This window comes from Triturus cristatus, chromosome 4_1 (assembly GCF_964204655.1).
Source record: "Triturus cristatus chromosome 4_1, aTriCri1.1, whole genome shotgun sequence".
Classification (NCBI taxonomy): domain Eukaryota; kingdom Metazoa; phylum Chordata; class Amphibia; order Caudata; family Salamandridae; genus Triturus; species Triturus cristatus.
Genome location: NC_140585.1, coordinates 1,335,002,516 through 1,335,018,768, shown reverse-complemented (window position 1 = coordinate 1,335,018,768; position 16,253 = coordinate 1,335,002,516). Strand labels below are relative to the sequence as shown.

General features: G+C 40.6%; 1 protein-coding gene across 1 annotated transcript in view; it reads right to left on the bottom strand.

Annotated features, from left to right (window-relative positions):
* PRKAB2 (protein kinase AMP-activated non-catalytic subunit beta 2) overlaps positions 1-16,253 on the bottom strand; it is a 383,829-nt gene that overhangs the window by 166,224 nt on the left and 201,352 nt on the right. Inside the window, exon 4 of the mRNA XM_085654813.1 lies at positions 517-610. Coding sequence (XP_085510939.1) covers positions 517-610 — 94 coding nt within the window. The remainder of the gene's footprint in view (positions 1-516; positions 611-16,253) is intronic.

The window sequence follows — 16,253 nt, the reverse complement described above, 5'->3', positions numbered from 1 at the left end:
AAGCAAATTTGGCAAGGATACCTTATGTGGACGAAAAGTTACAGGGGCCTAAGCGCAAACTACCCCAAATAGCCACAAAAAGACATAGCACAGGAGGGGGAACGGCCTTGCAGTGAAGTGGTTAAAGTAAACAATAATAAATACAACAATATTCTTAAATGCAATATTATATACCAAAATAAACTATATTCCAAACTTTAGATATTATGTTCCACTATATTCTGGTAGTCATTAGATTTTTTGACACAATATTCATGTCACACAATCATTTATTCTGATATTTGTGTCACTCACCTTTTTCAAACATATCACTTACTAACAATTAACTTGGCCTTAGTGATATGGGTTTGGAGAAAGAATTAATTGGTCATGAACAGAAAAATCACACCTCGTCAACTTTCTCATTCTTTTGCAGCATCTAAGATTGGTTAACTAAAATATATGAAAATAAATTCTGAAAAGAAGAATGTTCACAGTAGCATTTGTACCACATACATCGAAGAAAAAATTATTTACCTCTGCAGGGTCATGAACCCATTGTCCATCTACAAAAAATTTGTATTGATGTTCTCCTTCTGGAAGATCCAGGATTGCAACAAAATCATTGTGGCTGTAAACAGAAATGAAAAGTACAAAAGGGCAACATATTGTCATAAGCAGGTGGAAAGATCAGGTGTTATTTGTATAAGTCGTAGATATAATTTTCAGTGGACCTTAGGAAATATCAATAGGAAGCTTTCCGTTAAGATCTTTTAATAACATTAAATATGAAACTGATGGTGGTTTATGATGTAATCAGATGCTGAAGATTATCTAAGTAGTTCTGTAGGCCACCGTGATATATACGTTAATCCTTACTATATTAATATTTCATTTCTACGTATTTTGGTTGGTGTTTGATCCTCTATAACCCAGTTGCAACTTTGGGTCCACTTCTCCGTTTTATCATTTCAGTCTTTCTCATGTTCTTAACCCATTTTTACCATCTAAATACCATTTTCCTTAAGTTTATATGGCTGTAGTTTTCCAAGAAGGTATATTCAGTAGACATTTAAATAGTACACATTTCAGAATGTTTGTCATTGGAATTGAACATTAACAACATTAAATGCAATTCACACATTTTACAAAGTGCCTGGGAGCTCTGACAGCTAATGTGAACATTTCATCACCAGAGAACACATGCTACAATTCACATCCAAATTCTGCGGCTGTTGATTGCTGAATTAATCTTTACGGTACACGAAGGCACATTTTTATGGGAAGGGAGCTTCTGCTTGGCATGGACACCCATGAAAGCAAATGCAGGACAGTAGCAACATAGTAAATAATTCATCTTTTAAAACCAATGGATTGTCTCAGTCAAATTGATAGTTCAGTCCTGTCCATGTTTGAAGACATTTATGTGCACCTTCATGCCTACTCCAGAAGGTAATATTGATTGAGTCTCATGTGCACGACAACTACATTTTGCTACCTATGACACTGCTGCAGCATTACTACTTGTGTCTCAGTTAGACCTGGAATACTTATGGCATGAATAGAGGAAACAATTTTGTTTAAGCTTAATTCCCACTGTGGCCTGGAATGTTTTGACGTGGATGCATCTCCTCAATCAGGAAGCTCTGGAGGAGCTTGGACATGAGCTTCTGGGACTGGTAGATGAGCTTGCGGAATTGAATGAACTAGAATGCTTTGACAGACCTATATAAACAGCAGTAATACTTTTAATGGATTCCTGCACATAATTCAGGCAACTATGTGGTCAGATAATAGAAGCTTTGCAATCACATGCACATATCAATACACACATAGCAGTTTCACCTATCTACTGGTGGAAATAGTTCAGATATCCAGAATATTAATATAAAATGGCACTGTTCCGATACAAAGTTAGGTAATCTGGATTCATATCATCAAATATACTTAATTGTGGTGTTATTATAGTCAAACAACATATATATTTAGGTTTCAAATGTGCTTTATTAAAATGTGTAGGAGTTGGCATGGGTTGCTATTTGTAGAGTTGTCTAAAGATACATTGCGAAGAGAGAGGTTGATATAAGACTTTCTAGCGAAGAGCCACAGAAAGGTTAGTTAGGGATTGGATTAATTATGGCTGTTTTTTTTTTAACACTATATTTTTATTGTGTTTACACGGTATATACCAGGCCTTGGCCCGAAGGATACATTTTGATGAAAATATGTGACAGTATATACATCTGATCGTAACTTCTGGAAAAGTTCCATATACAACAATAACAACATTGCGCAGTACAAGTGAATAATTGGATATACGATCTGGGAGTCTTAAATGCAATTCCTGATTGTACAAGGAGCAATCTCATCAGGGGAGAACAGCTCATCAGGGTTCTGGAGTAACAAGGGTAATCTGCCCAACGCTGCAATATTTTCCTATGCTTCTGGGGGCAACCACGAGCTTGAAATACAGCATTCTCAGCATTCATTCACTCATCAATGGCTTTTTTCCACCAGCCTATCGTTGGAGGAGACACACTTTTCCACTGCTGGGCAATATCCCGTTTAGCAATGGTGATGGCTAAAAACAATAGGTGCTGTTTGTACTGGCTCCCACCAATACCCTCAGTACTATGCAATAACAGTAGTTTCGGCTCCAATGGGAGATCCCACGACAGCACCTCGCTCAGGCATGCCACAATCTTCTGCCAGAATTGTTCTAATGTTGTACAGCCCCAGACAGTATGCATGAAGGTCCCGTCTTCCACCCCACATCTTATACATATAGGGGACTGAATGGGACCCATCTTCCAGAGTCGGAATCGGGTGTAGTATATGCGGATGAAAAATTTAAACTGTGTGAGTCGGTGGTGCATTGAGACCGCCGCACCTCGAGGGCCACCTAAGGCGTCAGCCCAATCGTCATCAGTTATGTATGGTATGTCCTCTAACCATGCCTGCCTCGTCTTATGTAGTATAGTGTGGTTATGCGTCGTCAGAGTTTGATGTATCTGGCGGGTATTGTGGGCATCCAGGTCGCCCATCAAAAAGCACCCCTCCAGAGGGTGAAATTCAGGCAGTGTGTCAACCTGCCACAATATGGGAGTAAGGGCATGCCTGAGTTGGAGATATTTATAGAATTGAGTCTTGTGTAGTTGAAACGCTGTCTGGAGCTGTTGAAACGATTTCAATGCAGTGCCCTGTACTACGTCCCCCAAGGTGGACATGCCCACAAGGTCCCACTCACGGAATCCCGCAAGTGCCGCCACCAAGCGCAAAGAGACACAAAAATGATAGCTGTTTTGATTACCAATTGGTGGGGTATGTAAAGTGTCCTAGAGTAAGGATGCTGCAATGAAAAATACCTATTCTGTGTTTAACAAGTTTTTTGAAGGGGCCAGCAGAATGTTAGTGTTCTGTTATCATGATTTCATTCTCAGTCTGATAGATGTGGTGGCAGCCTTTGACACTGTTGGTGCTGTGCTTCAGTTAGATCTCTTGTAGGGAGCGTGTGTTGGGGTACACAGGCTACCATGGTTCAATTAATTTCTCATATGGAGAAAGCAGAGGGTCAGACAAGAGATACTTGGATCTGACTAATTTGCAGCAGACTGTGGGGTGGATTTCCCTATTGTCTCTGTCCAACATCTTTATGAAACACTTTATGAGCCTTGTCTGCACTCAATTCTTACAGTTCCGCTCATAGACAGATAGTGCACATATCTTTCTGAAGGTCAATAGAATAATGCAAGTCATGATTTCCCAGATGTCCAATAAACTGCAGGTAGTTTGTATTGATGCAAGTGGTCCCACAGTTAATTGAGGCAAGGAAAGGTTATTGTATTAAAATCATAAGGAATTCTAAAAAATCCTTTGCGTCTTCTCCAATCCCCAGGTTTTTTCAGCCACAGCATCATCTTTGCAAAGACAGCCTAAAACTGGAATTCATCTACGAAGGAAACATCATTGCATGGTTATGTAAACCCATAATGACACAGTAGTCAGGGCGGATGGATATTCTGCTTCCAGTAGCCGAGGTAGGTTATCTAATTTATTCCACCAAGTACAATAATGTGGATTCTAATAAAATTACGAGGTGGGCTAAGCTAAAACTATGTAGTTGTGGCTTACTGCTTATGATCTACATTTGCAGGGTGTTGCACCACTTGGTACCTTGTAAATTTCTGTTGCAAACTCAAGTGCAGGCTGCACTCAAGCATTTGAACCTTTTGTTCCAACCGAGGCTGACATCGAAATCAACACATTTCAATAAATTAAAGCATGTTTGGCCCCACAAAGATGGCAGAGAGTATTAGAATTATAAACCATGAAGTTACAAATTCAAATCATCAAATTAGTTGTAATTTAATAGCTGGTACATGAAATTATTAGTCAATATATTCAAAGCAATTTAAAATCATAAATGCAAAGACAAACTGTTATAAAGTTGTCTCAAGCTAAAGCCAATCAGACTAATTTTCTTATGAAGAGAAAACCCTAAGAAACTAAGCTAGGTCAAAGTTAGTTACGTTGGGGAGACGTCAGGCAGGTGTCAGTGTGGAAGGCCCCTGAAAGGGTAAGTATATAAATCAAGAAATGCTTCATCTAGTAAGCGGAGAAGGCATTTGCCCAAAAGTCAAGTTAAACTCCTCTGGGCAAGGGAAAAAGGCATCTAAATCTCTAGAGGGAGGGAGAAAGTCTGAATAAACATCTGCATCTAGACAGTACTAACACATTCTTAAAACAACGAAATTCTAACATTACCAATAACGTGTAATTTCTCAAACAGCCAACCAATCAAGCAAAGTCAGAAAATACAGTTTCAGTCTCATTAAAATGCATACAGTTTTCTCACAAGCAAGCTTTAATTGTGACATTCAAAGCAGCAGATAGGACACACAGGCTGCTTGCACTCGCAGGTGCAGCTAAAAGGACTCCACTCAATTAGGAAATTCCACCACAATCACAAAGAACAAAATTTTAAAAAAAGGCATTACACTTTTTCAATATTGCTTCTGCTTTCAACTAGAAATAAAGGTTCACATTTAACAAGCCATAATGGCTACTAACATGAGCCATTTTAAAATACAGGCCTACATTAAATATGATTCATTAAAATGTGAAAAATACTTCATAATTATGAAAAAAATCTTCAACAAATATTTCACTCTAGTAACTCTGGGAGTCGCCACATGTTACATCCAAGTTTTCCAAAACTCTCCTTTTACACAATAGTTGTCGACTTTCGCAGCTTGCATCTAGACTCCTTCAAGTTCTCAATTCCCATACATAGTGACTCTGCAATTCCTTCAAACTGATCTCAGTCTGTTTCCTTTCCCTTATCCTCCGATTCAGACAGCTGCTTCCCTCCACTACATTTTGACCCACCTTTTGCAAAAAGTAATATCTTCATGTTAAATCTGCGTTGCTCCTCTAAATAAGCTAAATCAGGTTTAGTTTCGGTGGAATCACTCTTAACAGAAGAATTCAAGCCTTCTAATAGTCCATTCATCAAAATAACTAAGGCAATTAACACTAATGTTATTATCACTCTACACTTGTTTGGTGAGTTAGACACCACATTTCTCTCAGGTCAGATCAAAAGAGCACAAAAATCAAAAAGAAACACTCTACTTGTTGTTTCTATTATGCAAATTAGCTAAACTTCAGTTAATTTGTGGTGAGTTTAATTGATTTCAGAGTTGATCCTGACCCTAAAGCATGCTTCCTCTTCAAAGGACAACCCTACTCTTCCAGTGGAGACTGGGTTCTAAGAGTTTCACAGGATTTCAGAACATAATCATAAATCTTTTAATGCATGTCACTTGAATTCAATCAGTCAAAAATGTGTTAATCTTCACTGTGCTAGCACTACTCATGAAGCCTACTTTCTCAGTCTCATGTGGTCTTAAGTCAGGCCCTCTTTCAGCAAAATAAGCCCATTCAAGAGCCCAGTACCTTCAGCTAGGTACCTTTTGTCTTTCTGATCTTCTTGCTACTGGCTGTTCACTGTCACTGTCGCTTTGCTCTTTTGTCACTGTCTTTATTGTTTGTGTCTGGGATATGTTTTTCAGGCAAAATAGCTCTCAATCTCTCACCCCTTTACGGCCACCTTTCTCTTCTTTGCTTGCACCTTCTTTAAACTCAAAGTGTACACTTCAAGTTTCTTCTGCTTGGTTCACAGTGGCTACTCTTGTCTCATTCACCACAAGCCCTGCACTTATCTCAAGTTAACTTTGAGATGCTTGTGCACAATCAACTCCTCCTTTTGAGCATTGATTTTGTAGTGGAGTTTGACCCTGCAAATCAGTGGTTATTGTCACCACTTCTTCGCCAACGTGTCTCACACTCAGTGTAAGTGGCATGGATATAGTTAGAAGGCCTCCCACACTTTATGGCAGTGATCGGCACAAGGATGACTTGAAAAGGGACACACCAGGGGGGCAACAGGCACGATTTTCGAATGTGCTTCTTCACCAGAACCCAGTCCACCGGACTTGGATCTTGGCACTGTTCTTGCCTTAGAAGTGGAGTTGCCAACTACAGTCATAATCTCATTTATAAAATGAGTCCCACGAACTGACTCCAGGAAAACCAATAGGTCGAACCTAGGAATCAATTGCCTCAGCAACAGTCTGGCCACAGTAAGACTGTAATTTCTCCTAGTCGGGTACGCTTCCACCTGATGGAAAAAGAGACATCCAACCACCAAGATATGGTGGAGTCAGTTGCACATGGGCATTTCAATAAAATCAAGCTGCATTTGATAAAAGGGACCATCTGATTTTTCTATGTGATTCATTGTCACAACTGTCCTCCAGACCACATTTAATTGCTGGCAAGTAATGCAAATTCTCTGAAACACAGAACTGGTCATGGAACCAATAGGTTTTGAAAAGATGAATCATAGCATCACTCCCCATCTGAGTTGAACCATGAAAATGCCTGGACATGGGCGACAACATGGCATCTGGTAGGATCCGTCTCCGATATGTCGAAACCCAGATCTCATTCTGGTTCTTCACACATTCTGCTCTAACACACATCTCCTGTTTGCATTCTGGGGATTCTTTTTGTATGTTTTTAATCTCTTGTCAGGTATCAGCAACAGTCAAAACATGTTTGAAACAGCAGCCATCTCAGAGTTGCATGAGTGATCTCTAGTGAATGTGCAGGACTCAAGAGCTCAGTACCTTGCCACCTCATCTGCATAATGGTATACAGCAGTCACAAAACTACACTCACTCTTGTGTGCTGCTCTGAATATTTCTGTAGCCAATTGTAATTCATCAAGAAAGTCCATCACATAATTTCCATTCTTAATGGAAGAAAAAAAGAAGTCATGAAACCACTCTGAAACCACAACTGTTCAAAATCATGAACCACGCCAAACCTCTACTGGTGAGAGGATGTGACGCAGTGGCCAGAGCTGCTGACTGGGGAGCACGGGTGATTAGCAGCGCTGTATAAATTTACAAACTCAACTATTGGTATAAATGGTTACTCTCAAACTGTTGGAGGCATAGCACACTCTAATAAAAGCAATGAGTTCAGCCACCAGTGCAGACATGGAAAATGTGGCTGTTTATTTGTTTAGATTTCTGTGGAATTATGGCGATGACTTTTCATCTAATCTACACTGGATACCAGCAATCAAAAGAGTAATCTTTTAAGTCATGAGTCTGTTCTTTAAATGTATTCACAAGCTGGTACCACCATATCTAAAAGGATAACATTTTCCTCGTGCATCATCAAACTAGTATTTGATAGTCAGTAATTCTGGCTACTTGGAAGTTTCAACCTTTCGTATAAAATATAGAAGTGATATAACATTTGCTATTCAGAGCCACCACCTCTGCAACAGAGTGACTGGTGACAATTGTAAGCAGCGATGAAGAACTCCTCCCCCAGCGAAAATTCAACGAGCAAGCTAAGTTAGCGAGACCGACTCAAGAAAAATTCAACTATTTTCAGTGTGCCAAGAAATTGAGTTTGAGAAAAATGTTAAAAAGTAGTGCAACTCACAATACGATTCCTTAAAAAACTGAAAACCATGGGTGATAGCGGCGGTTCAGAAGATTTTATTTCATAGCCTATAATTTTACAGAGCATCTATCTACACTTCCTTATTTCACTTCCTTTTATTTTTTCCATCTTGCTCTTTCCAAGATAATTTTTAATTGTAGGCTATGATTGACAACCTACTACAAAGGTACAAGGTTGGAAAATAGAAACATGACCAATCTCGCAATCAGACAGTTCAAGCAATGCCAGAATGACACACAGGATGAAATGGCAATTTACGGATTGCCAGGGATATCGTCCTCCTCCCATGTTTCAGTTCAGGAAAAAAACTCTGAAAATATATCTTCTCTTGAGCATGGACCACATGTCAATGTAAGTTGTCAGGCCTCGATTGTTGAATTCTGCTACCAGTGACGGCTCCTCTGCTAAGGATAAGGAGTGTCGCCCCACTGCTTTACAACAGTGTAAGGAAAAATAAAATGATAGTAACTCAATACTATTATAATTTAATTTCTTATTATTATGGGCACGGCAGCTTTGCTAGGCGGGGTGGGGCTACTCTGCTGACAGAGCAGGGGAGGAGTGGTTTTCACTCCCTAAGTGCACATGAATGTTTGGCCTGCTGTCTCGGGCTGCTCAAACATTCATCTACACCCAGGCTACATTACAGCCTGGGCGGAAAACATGCCCAGGCCCCCAGTCCCTGTCTGAGCACCGAACCAGGGCGCTCAGACCAATCACAAAGCTGCATTGCACCGTTGTGATTGGCTCAGAGGAGCCTGGGTGCTTCCTGTTTTGGGTGGAGGGAGGAGTGGAGAGACGAGCAGAGGAGGAGGAGGAGGCGAGGAGGTAAGTTTAATTAAATTTTTTATTTACCCCGTCCCCCCCGCTTCCCTGTTCACCACCCTTGCCTCCCTGGCCTGCCACCCCCGATCCCAGCTGACCGCCACTGTCTACTACTAGCTGCCTGTGAATCATTTGTATTTTTATGTCGGTGCCAAGCTACTGCGGAGCTCATAGTATGCCTTTTAAAAATAAAAAGACAGAAAAATGGGTTAGAGTGAGATGACTTCCCCAGCCAGTTTTCCCGTGAATTAGATATTGTTGGTAATTCCATCCAATTTTTTCAGGGAACTAGCTTGTATAGAAAGCCAATAGAGAGTGGGCAGTGAAGATATGTTCAAAGTCGCTGACACCATTTACTAGGCAGAATGTATTAGCGGTGAGTGGTGGTTTGTGGGCCAAAAAAAATGGTGAGTCGACGTAGATAAAATTAAACAATATACAAGTAAACATTTACATCTAAAAATGAAAAAAAAGTTTTACTTACCTTCTAAGCCTGCAGCACGTCCTCTGTGTTCTCTGGCCTGCTCCCGACTCCTTCAGCGCGAAGTCTTGCAGCTCCTTATCCAATCCGGACACTGCATGAGAGAAGTGTCTCGATATGCTGGAGCAGGCTGCTTCAGTGCTCCAAAGAGCACTGAAGGCCATTGCCTGCTCTCAAACCCAGCTGTCTAATACAGCTGGGGTGGAGAGGGTGAATTGCGCATGCCAGTTTGGCCGCAGCAATGTAGCCGACTAAACCGGCATGTGCAATTTATACTGAAGAGGCGACTCATCATTGCTGCCAATCAGAAGCAATGGCGCACTGTCCCCACCCTGCCCTCTCCATGGGGCAGAAAGACGGAAAATTAAAATGGTAATAAAATCCTCATATTACCATTTTATTATCCAGCTTTCTGCAGCAGTGAGGGAGGGCGGGGGCGCTCCTATGGAGGATCCGCAGCTATTAGCTATCTTTCAGGAAAGCAACAAGGAATTCTCAAAGTATAATCCGAGCGCTGTTGCAATAATCAGTTTGGTGTAAAACAAGATACTGTGCTGCTACAGTCGAGGTTTGTTAATATACGGGGGTGTTTTCCAACAGAGCTGGTTGGGTCCACAGTTATTATAGAAGCCAAGAAAACAAGAAGCAGAAGATGCTTACTGTTTGTCTAATGTTGAGAATGAACTGCACCATATAGGGTTTCCAATAAATAGGCAAAAGGTAGGTGAATATTCCTTGTTGTGACCTACAAAAATGTCTAGGTTTTATATAAATCAAGGTGCGTTTGTTTAATGGGACAAGTGATATTCTGTATAGTTGGAGTTGCAAAATATATACAGATTTTTTCAAATAAATAAAATAAAATAAAAACGCTTAGGTTTTCTGTGACACACAGTCATGTAAAACATGTCAATACAAATTATGACTCAGAAAGCCATTCAATATAGCCTGGAATAACAACAAAGCAACCAACAGCCGACCTTGGTCAAGCACTTAAATTCCATTAATCATGTGTATCAAAGTGAGTGCAACATCTCTCAGTATCTGCTGTTGAAAGATACTAATTTAACATAAAAGTCCACAAGAAAAAGGGAAGGTGCACTCTGTCAAAAGTCAAACAAGACCAACGCTTGTGCTTCAGAAAATGTTCTTCTTTTTATTAGAAGATGCTTGATAAAACACAGGCACACAGCCAACGCTGGTTAGAGGCGGCAGACCCGTAAGCAGAGAATTGGCCAGGGACCAGGGTTCAATTCCCGACGCGGCAGGGTCGTGGACCAGGGTCAAAACGGATTCGATAATTCTCGTCTCGGTACCTACTCTAACCAGGATTACACTCGGCAACTCTGGGCATTAAGCTTGCCTCATCTCTACAACGGCCCCCCACAGACGCTGGGGATGCCTGGTTTCACCTTGGAGATACCCAGAAAGGGACCATCTCACAGGGATAGCCAGGACGGGTTCCCCAGCGGTCTGTAGCGCCGGGACACCTCCTCGTGAGGTAGCTGTTCGCGCTCTACAAATATCAGTATTATTAACGCGTTTCGTTCCCTAGTGCCTTGGGAACTTTGTCAGGGCTGTAATAGTTATAAAAACACACATCAATACACATATATAATACAATTATATATCACAAGACAAAATACAAAATAAAAATATAAATGAAAAATAAACAAATACATAGAAACAAAAGTCACAAACAATCAGACAAAGTCATCAATTAGAACGGTTAGCCCAAAATCGATACAAACAACACAATATAGAATAAACATATGACCACAAAGTCAAAATCTTATTACGATCAGAATATATATACAGTGTACCACATGTAAAGACAAACGCAAATATGTTCCTTTGTCTAAAAGAGTGTAGCATAAAGACATAATACAAAATATCTCAAGGTGGGAAGAGTATTTCCTTAAGAAAAGTAGAAGGAAAAAATAAATAAAAAATAAAAAATAGGAAGAGAAGAAACAAGAAAAAAGAAGAAGAAAAAGAAAACAGAAAAATCTAACAAAAAAAAGGGGGGGGGGAAATAAAAAGAAAAGAAAAAGAAAAGAAGACAAAAAGAGAAGAAAGGTTCATCTATATTAGCCATTCACAAGGATATAATCAGAGCGGCATATATCCAGATATCGCCCAAAAAATGACAATAGTCAAAAAAGTATAATAAATAATCATTTCAAATTCAATAAAGACAACGCAAGGATACCGAAACCCCAAAGTTGTCCACAAGGCAGAATGAGGAGAACACCAAAAGGAGTAAAAGCCAAAAAAGGTAAAATAGTCCACAATTTATAAAGAAAAGAAGAGTTTAGAATAGAAATCAATAAGGGCAGCCTCTCTTCCTATTTTTCTTCTTTTTTCTTCTTTTCTTCTTTTTTATTTATTTTTCCTTCTACTTTTCTTAAGGAAATACTCTTCCCACCTTGAGATATTTTGAATTGTGGCTATATGCTACACTCCTTTATACAAAGGAACATATTTGCGTTTGTCTTTACATGTGGTACACTGTATATATATTCTGATCGTAATAAGATTTTGACTTTGTGGTCATATGTTTATTCTATATTGTGTTGTTTGTATCGATTTTGGGCTAACCGTTCTAATTGATGACTTTGTCTGATTGTTTGTGACTTTTGTTTCTATGTATTTGTTTATTTGTCAATTATATTTTATTTTGTATTTTGTCTTGTGATATATAATTGTATTATATATGTGTATTGATGTGTGTTTTTATAACTATTACAGCCCTGACGAAGTTCCCAAGGCACTAGGGAACGAAACGCGTTGGCTGTGTGCCTGTGTTTTATCAAGCATCTTCAAATAAAAAGAAGAAAGTTTTCTGAAGCACAAGTGTTGGTCTTTTATGACTTTTGACAGAGTGCACCTTCCCTTTTTCTTGTGGACTAATATAGCCTGGAATGGTTATTACATCTAGAACCTGTAAGTATGCAAAATGAAGACTGCAAACTTATTTGAATTTGGAGACTAAGAAAGAAATGATAGCAAGGAATTGTGCAAAAACAACAGTTGATGGACAGAATGCAGAACAATGACATACATTCACCCCAGTACAAAGATCTGGGCCTAAATCCATCGTTTTTTTGCTCACCATGCCGTTCCAGTTTGAACCCAGCCATATGCAAATCAGTCTTGATCCTGTACCTCATGGGAACAGTCCAGCCCGAACTACCAAGCCAGGTTCTCCCTGGACTGTAAACAAGCATCCTAGGACCGGTTTCGGGGTTTCACCCCTCTTCAGCCAGGATAGCCTGATTCCAGAGGCATGGAGAGCACGGGACCCACGTCTGGGCATACCCTTCCCACTCGGGGTGACAATTGCAAACACAACAGTTGATGGACAGAATGCAGAACAATGACATACATTCACCCCAGTACAAAGATCTGGGCCTAAATCCATCGTTTTTTTGCTCACCATGCCATTCCAGTTTGAACCCAGCCATATGCAAATCAGTCCTGATCCTGTGCCTCATGGGAACAGTCCAGCCCGAACTACCAAGCCAGGTTCTCCCTGGACTGGAAACAAGCATCCTTCAGCCAGGATAGCCTGATTCCAGTGGCATGGAGAGCACGGGACCCACGTCTGGGCATACCCTTCCCACTCGGGGTGACACGGCAAGGAATTGTGGTCAAACACTTTGGTGTGGCACACTTCAGACTGGGCATGAGGAGTAAAGAATATGTAATGACGATAGCCTGACAATTCATGTGATTTATTATTAGTATTATTATATTAGGAGGTATAGTGAAGCTGTTCCCTACAGACTATTAATATGGCAATCACAAACATTTGAAATATTTCGGGAATTTATAGCAGAAGAGGCATTTTTTTAAATAAAAAGAAAACAATGGGGGTTGAAGTTGAGGAAGATTTAAGCTACCACATGACACATTATTATAGATCTGTTTCAAAGAATCCCAAATGATGATACATTTATTAAGTTGGCCCCTTCTTTTATAAAACATTTATGCTTTCCCCATAACAGTGCACAAAATGAGAAGGATCCACAACCCGGCAGCTAATATAGGGATCTGAGCTGGACACAGCAGAATATGCTGACTTTCTTCTGGTGTAACTTGAGGGCGCCGGGACACATTCAGCAGCTCCTGCACGTTGCCTATTTTGGATTCAGTGTAATAATCTGCAGGTGGTGATGGGGTGGGGGGGGGGGGGGTCTTATTTTCACTTTCAATTGAGTCCAAAACAAGGACCTGATTTAAAGTGCCATTAGCACTCCTATTGTTTGAGTATCATCCAGGCTAGGAGCTATCTGGAGCCTTACACCTGAGTGCCAAATGCAATGGAGGAAAACAAAGACACACAACTGGTTATCACTACATATGCCTTAAGAAAATCTATGATTTATAGGCAGGTTTTTGTCTTTGTTCAATCTCTGTATATAAAAATGCATGCACTGTAAGAATGACAAATGTATCTGTCAGTGTAATTATGCAAATAATATAAATCAGGGACATCTCCTCCTTTGGGATGTTTAAGCATTGGCCCCTCTGTTGTGAGCCACCACATACCCTAAATTAAAGTGCCTCATTAACTTTAATGTTTTCTTTTTCCCAGCTGCGGTGCTCCTTGATTAGAGTCGCTGCTCAGTCAGGTGCTCTGCCTAGAGTTGTGGCTTGATTGATAGGTGAAAGTTGTCTAAGGAAGCGGCCTTAAGTGAACTGCGCACGTCAGGTTGGATTGATGCCTTCCGAAGACCAGTCCGACATGCGTGCTTGAGGCCTCTCCTACCTGCACAGTGATAGGAAGTCAGGGGAACAAAGACACAGCCCCCCATCTCCTAAGAAGCATGGGGTTTGCCTGCCCTAGCCAATCCTGGCACCACTTTCATGCTATTATTTGCATAATCAGCAATATAGCAGCACCAGGATTGGCTCAGGAGCTAGGCAGTAGGCCTCTAGTCCAAAAGCAGGCCCATACACATGAGGCAGGGAGGAAGGGGGGGGGGGTGCAGGAAGTGATGTTCACAGACCATGGCCAATCACTGTATGGCTTTATTTTGAAGCTGTTAATTGGACATTCTCCGCCCCTTGCTTGGATGCAATGCTCTCTTCCCTTAACACCCAGAGCCAATGACAAGATTGCTCATGAGGTAGTGAGAGACAGAAGTAGTGTTCTTGTTCAACTTTGCAGTCGGCCTCAGAGCACATACGTGGACTTGGATGCCTGAAAGGCAGTCCAGTCCTGCTTTTTATTATCTGGATTTTGAACCCTTGCATATGGTGACTTAAGTGTACAATACTTAATAAGTGAAGAAAATGAACTGTTTTAAATCCTGGTCTTTGCTGTCCTTATTATAGTCACTTCTACGAAACGTATCTCCTGTTAAGTTGTCATTGCTCCTTAAACGAGCTTTGTTCCAGTGCCTGAGTCAGTGTTTTACTGTGGCAGCCACCCGAGTCCATGCTACTGCGAGGGTAGACCTCCAGCCCTGTTCTTTGCCAGTGCCAACATAACCACTCACTGCTTCTCCTAGAAGCATAGCTACCTGCATAGAGTGCTAAGTGTGGGCATTCAAAGATCGATGTGTGAGTTCTTGGACTCACACACCATGCATAAGTGCAAACAGATGCACAGAAAGAACCCTACTCCTACTTGTACTGACATTGTGGATTTGCTTTCAAAATAGCAATATGATTGTTTAGATGGAAACTATGGGTGCATGAGCCACTGTAAGCTTGAGTCAGGCGCAAGCCATATGCCTGGTTCTGGCTCAACTCGAAGTCCTCTGGCAACCTTGAGCCTAAAATTGGTCAAGCTTTCACGGAAGGCAATGTGGCCGAAATAGGCCATAAAAGTAAAAATAGTAATCGAACAATCGATTAAAAAGCATAAATAAAATGCAATCAGTGTTATGAAACAAACGATTTTAAACCCAATGTAGTACATACGTAGTACATATAACAATGAAATGTGCAGAAAAAAAAGTATTTCACTACAAAATGAAAATGCAATAAACACAAAGTATAAACTAAAAAAAGATTAAAAAACTGCATTTTCACAGTTCGCTCTTTGGTAAAACCCTGAGTTCCCTCCTAATCCTTAGATCGTGACAGAGAAAGCCGATGATGGAATGGCAAATTAGCTCTGACAATAGACACTGTAACAGCTTAAGGCTCTGGCACGCTGATCTACAATTTAAGGATCGTAAAACTGGACATAAACATTTTAATCTGGGCGCTGTGAAAAAAAAAAAAAAAAAACTAAGTGCATTGTAGATTGGCGGCTCCTCAGCTAAGGAGGAACAGCGTCACCCCACTGCCAGGAGCAGCAAGAAAGGAAAAACATGATAATAACGGAATGTTCAGCATTGTGTCCTCATGTAATGCAACTGGTGCTATGTAAAGCGCTCTGATATACCCGATACGGGTCAAGTTCGCGCTATATAAAACTCAGTAAAAAACTAATAATAATTATTAACATTTTGTTTTTTCCTCCTGCTGCAGCAGCATGTGATGGGGCGGGGCAGAGCTGCAAGGGAGGAGTGGTAGTCACTCCTGTGCGCAATGACCGCAAGGAGACCAGACAGATCTATTGTTACCGAAAACTAACACCTCAGTTTTGCCAGAGTTTAGCTATAGGCCTTTCATTTTCATCCAATGATCAACTTGCACCATACAAGAACTGAACCTAAGGCCCACCTCTGTAGAGTCTTTAGGGATAGACACCACAATTTGTGTGACTTCACTGTAAGACACTACAGAGAACCCCAGGGACTTTATCAGATTCACCAGGGAAGCAACGTACAAGTTGAAAAGGAGGAACAGCGTCGCCCCACTTCCAGGAGCTTCCAAATCTGAAAAGGATTTCCTGACGAATATTCAAACCGATCTATATTACATTTTCTTTTTATTTATTTCCATTGTGTTTCCCCTCTTT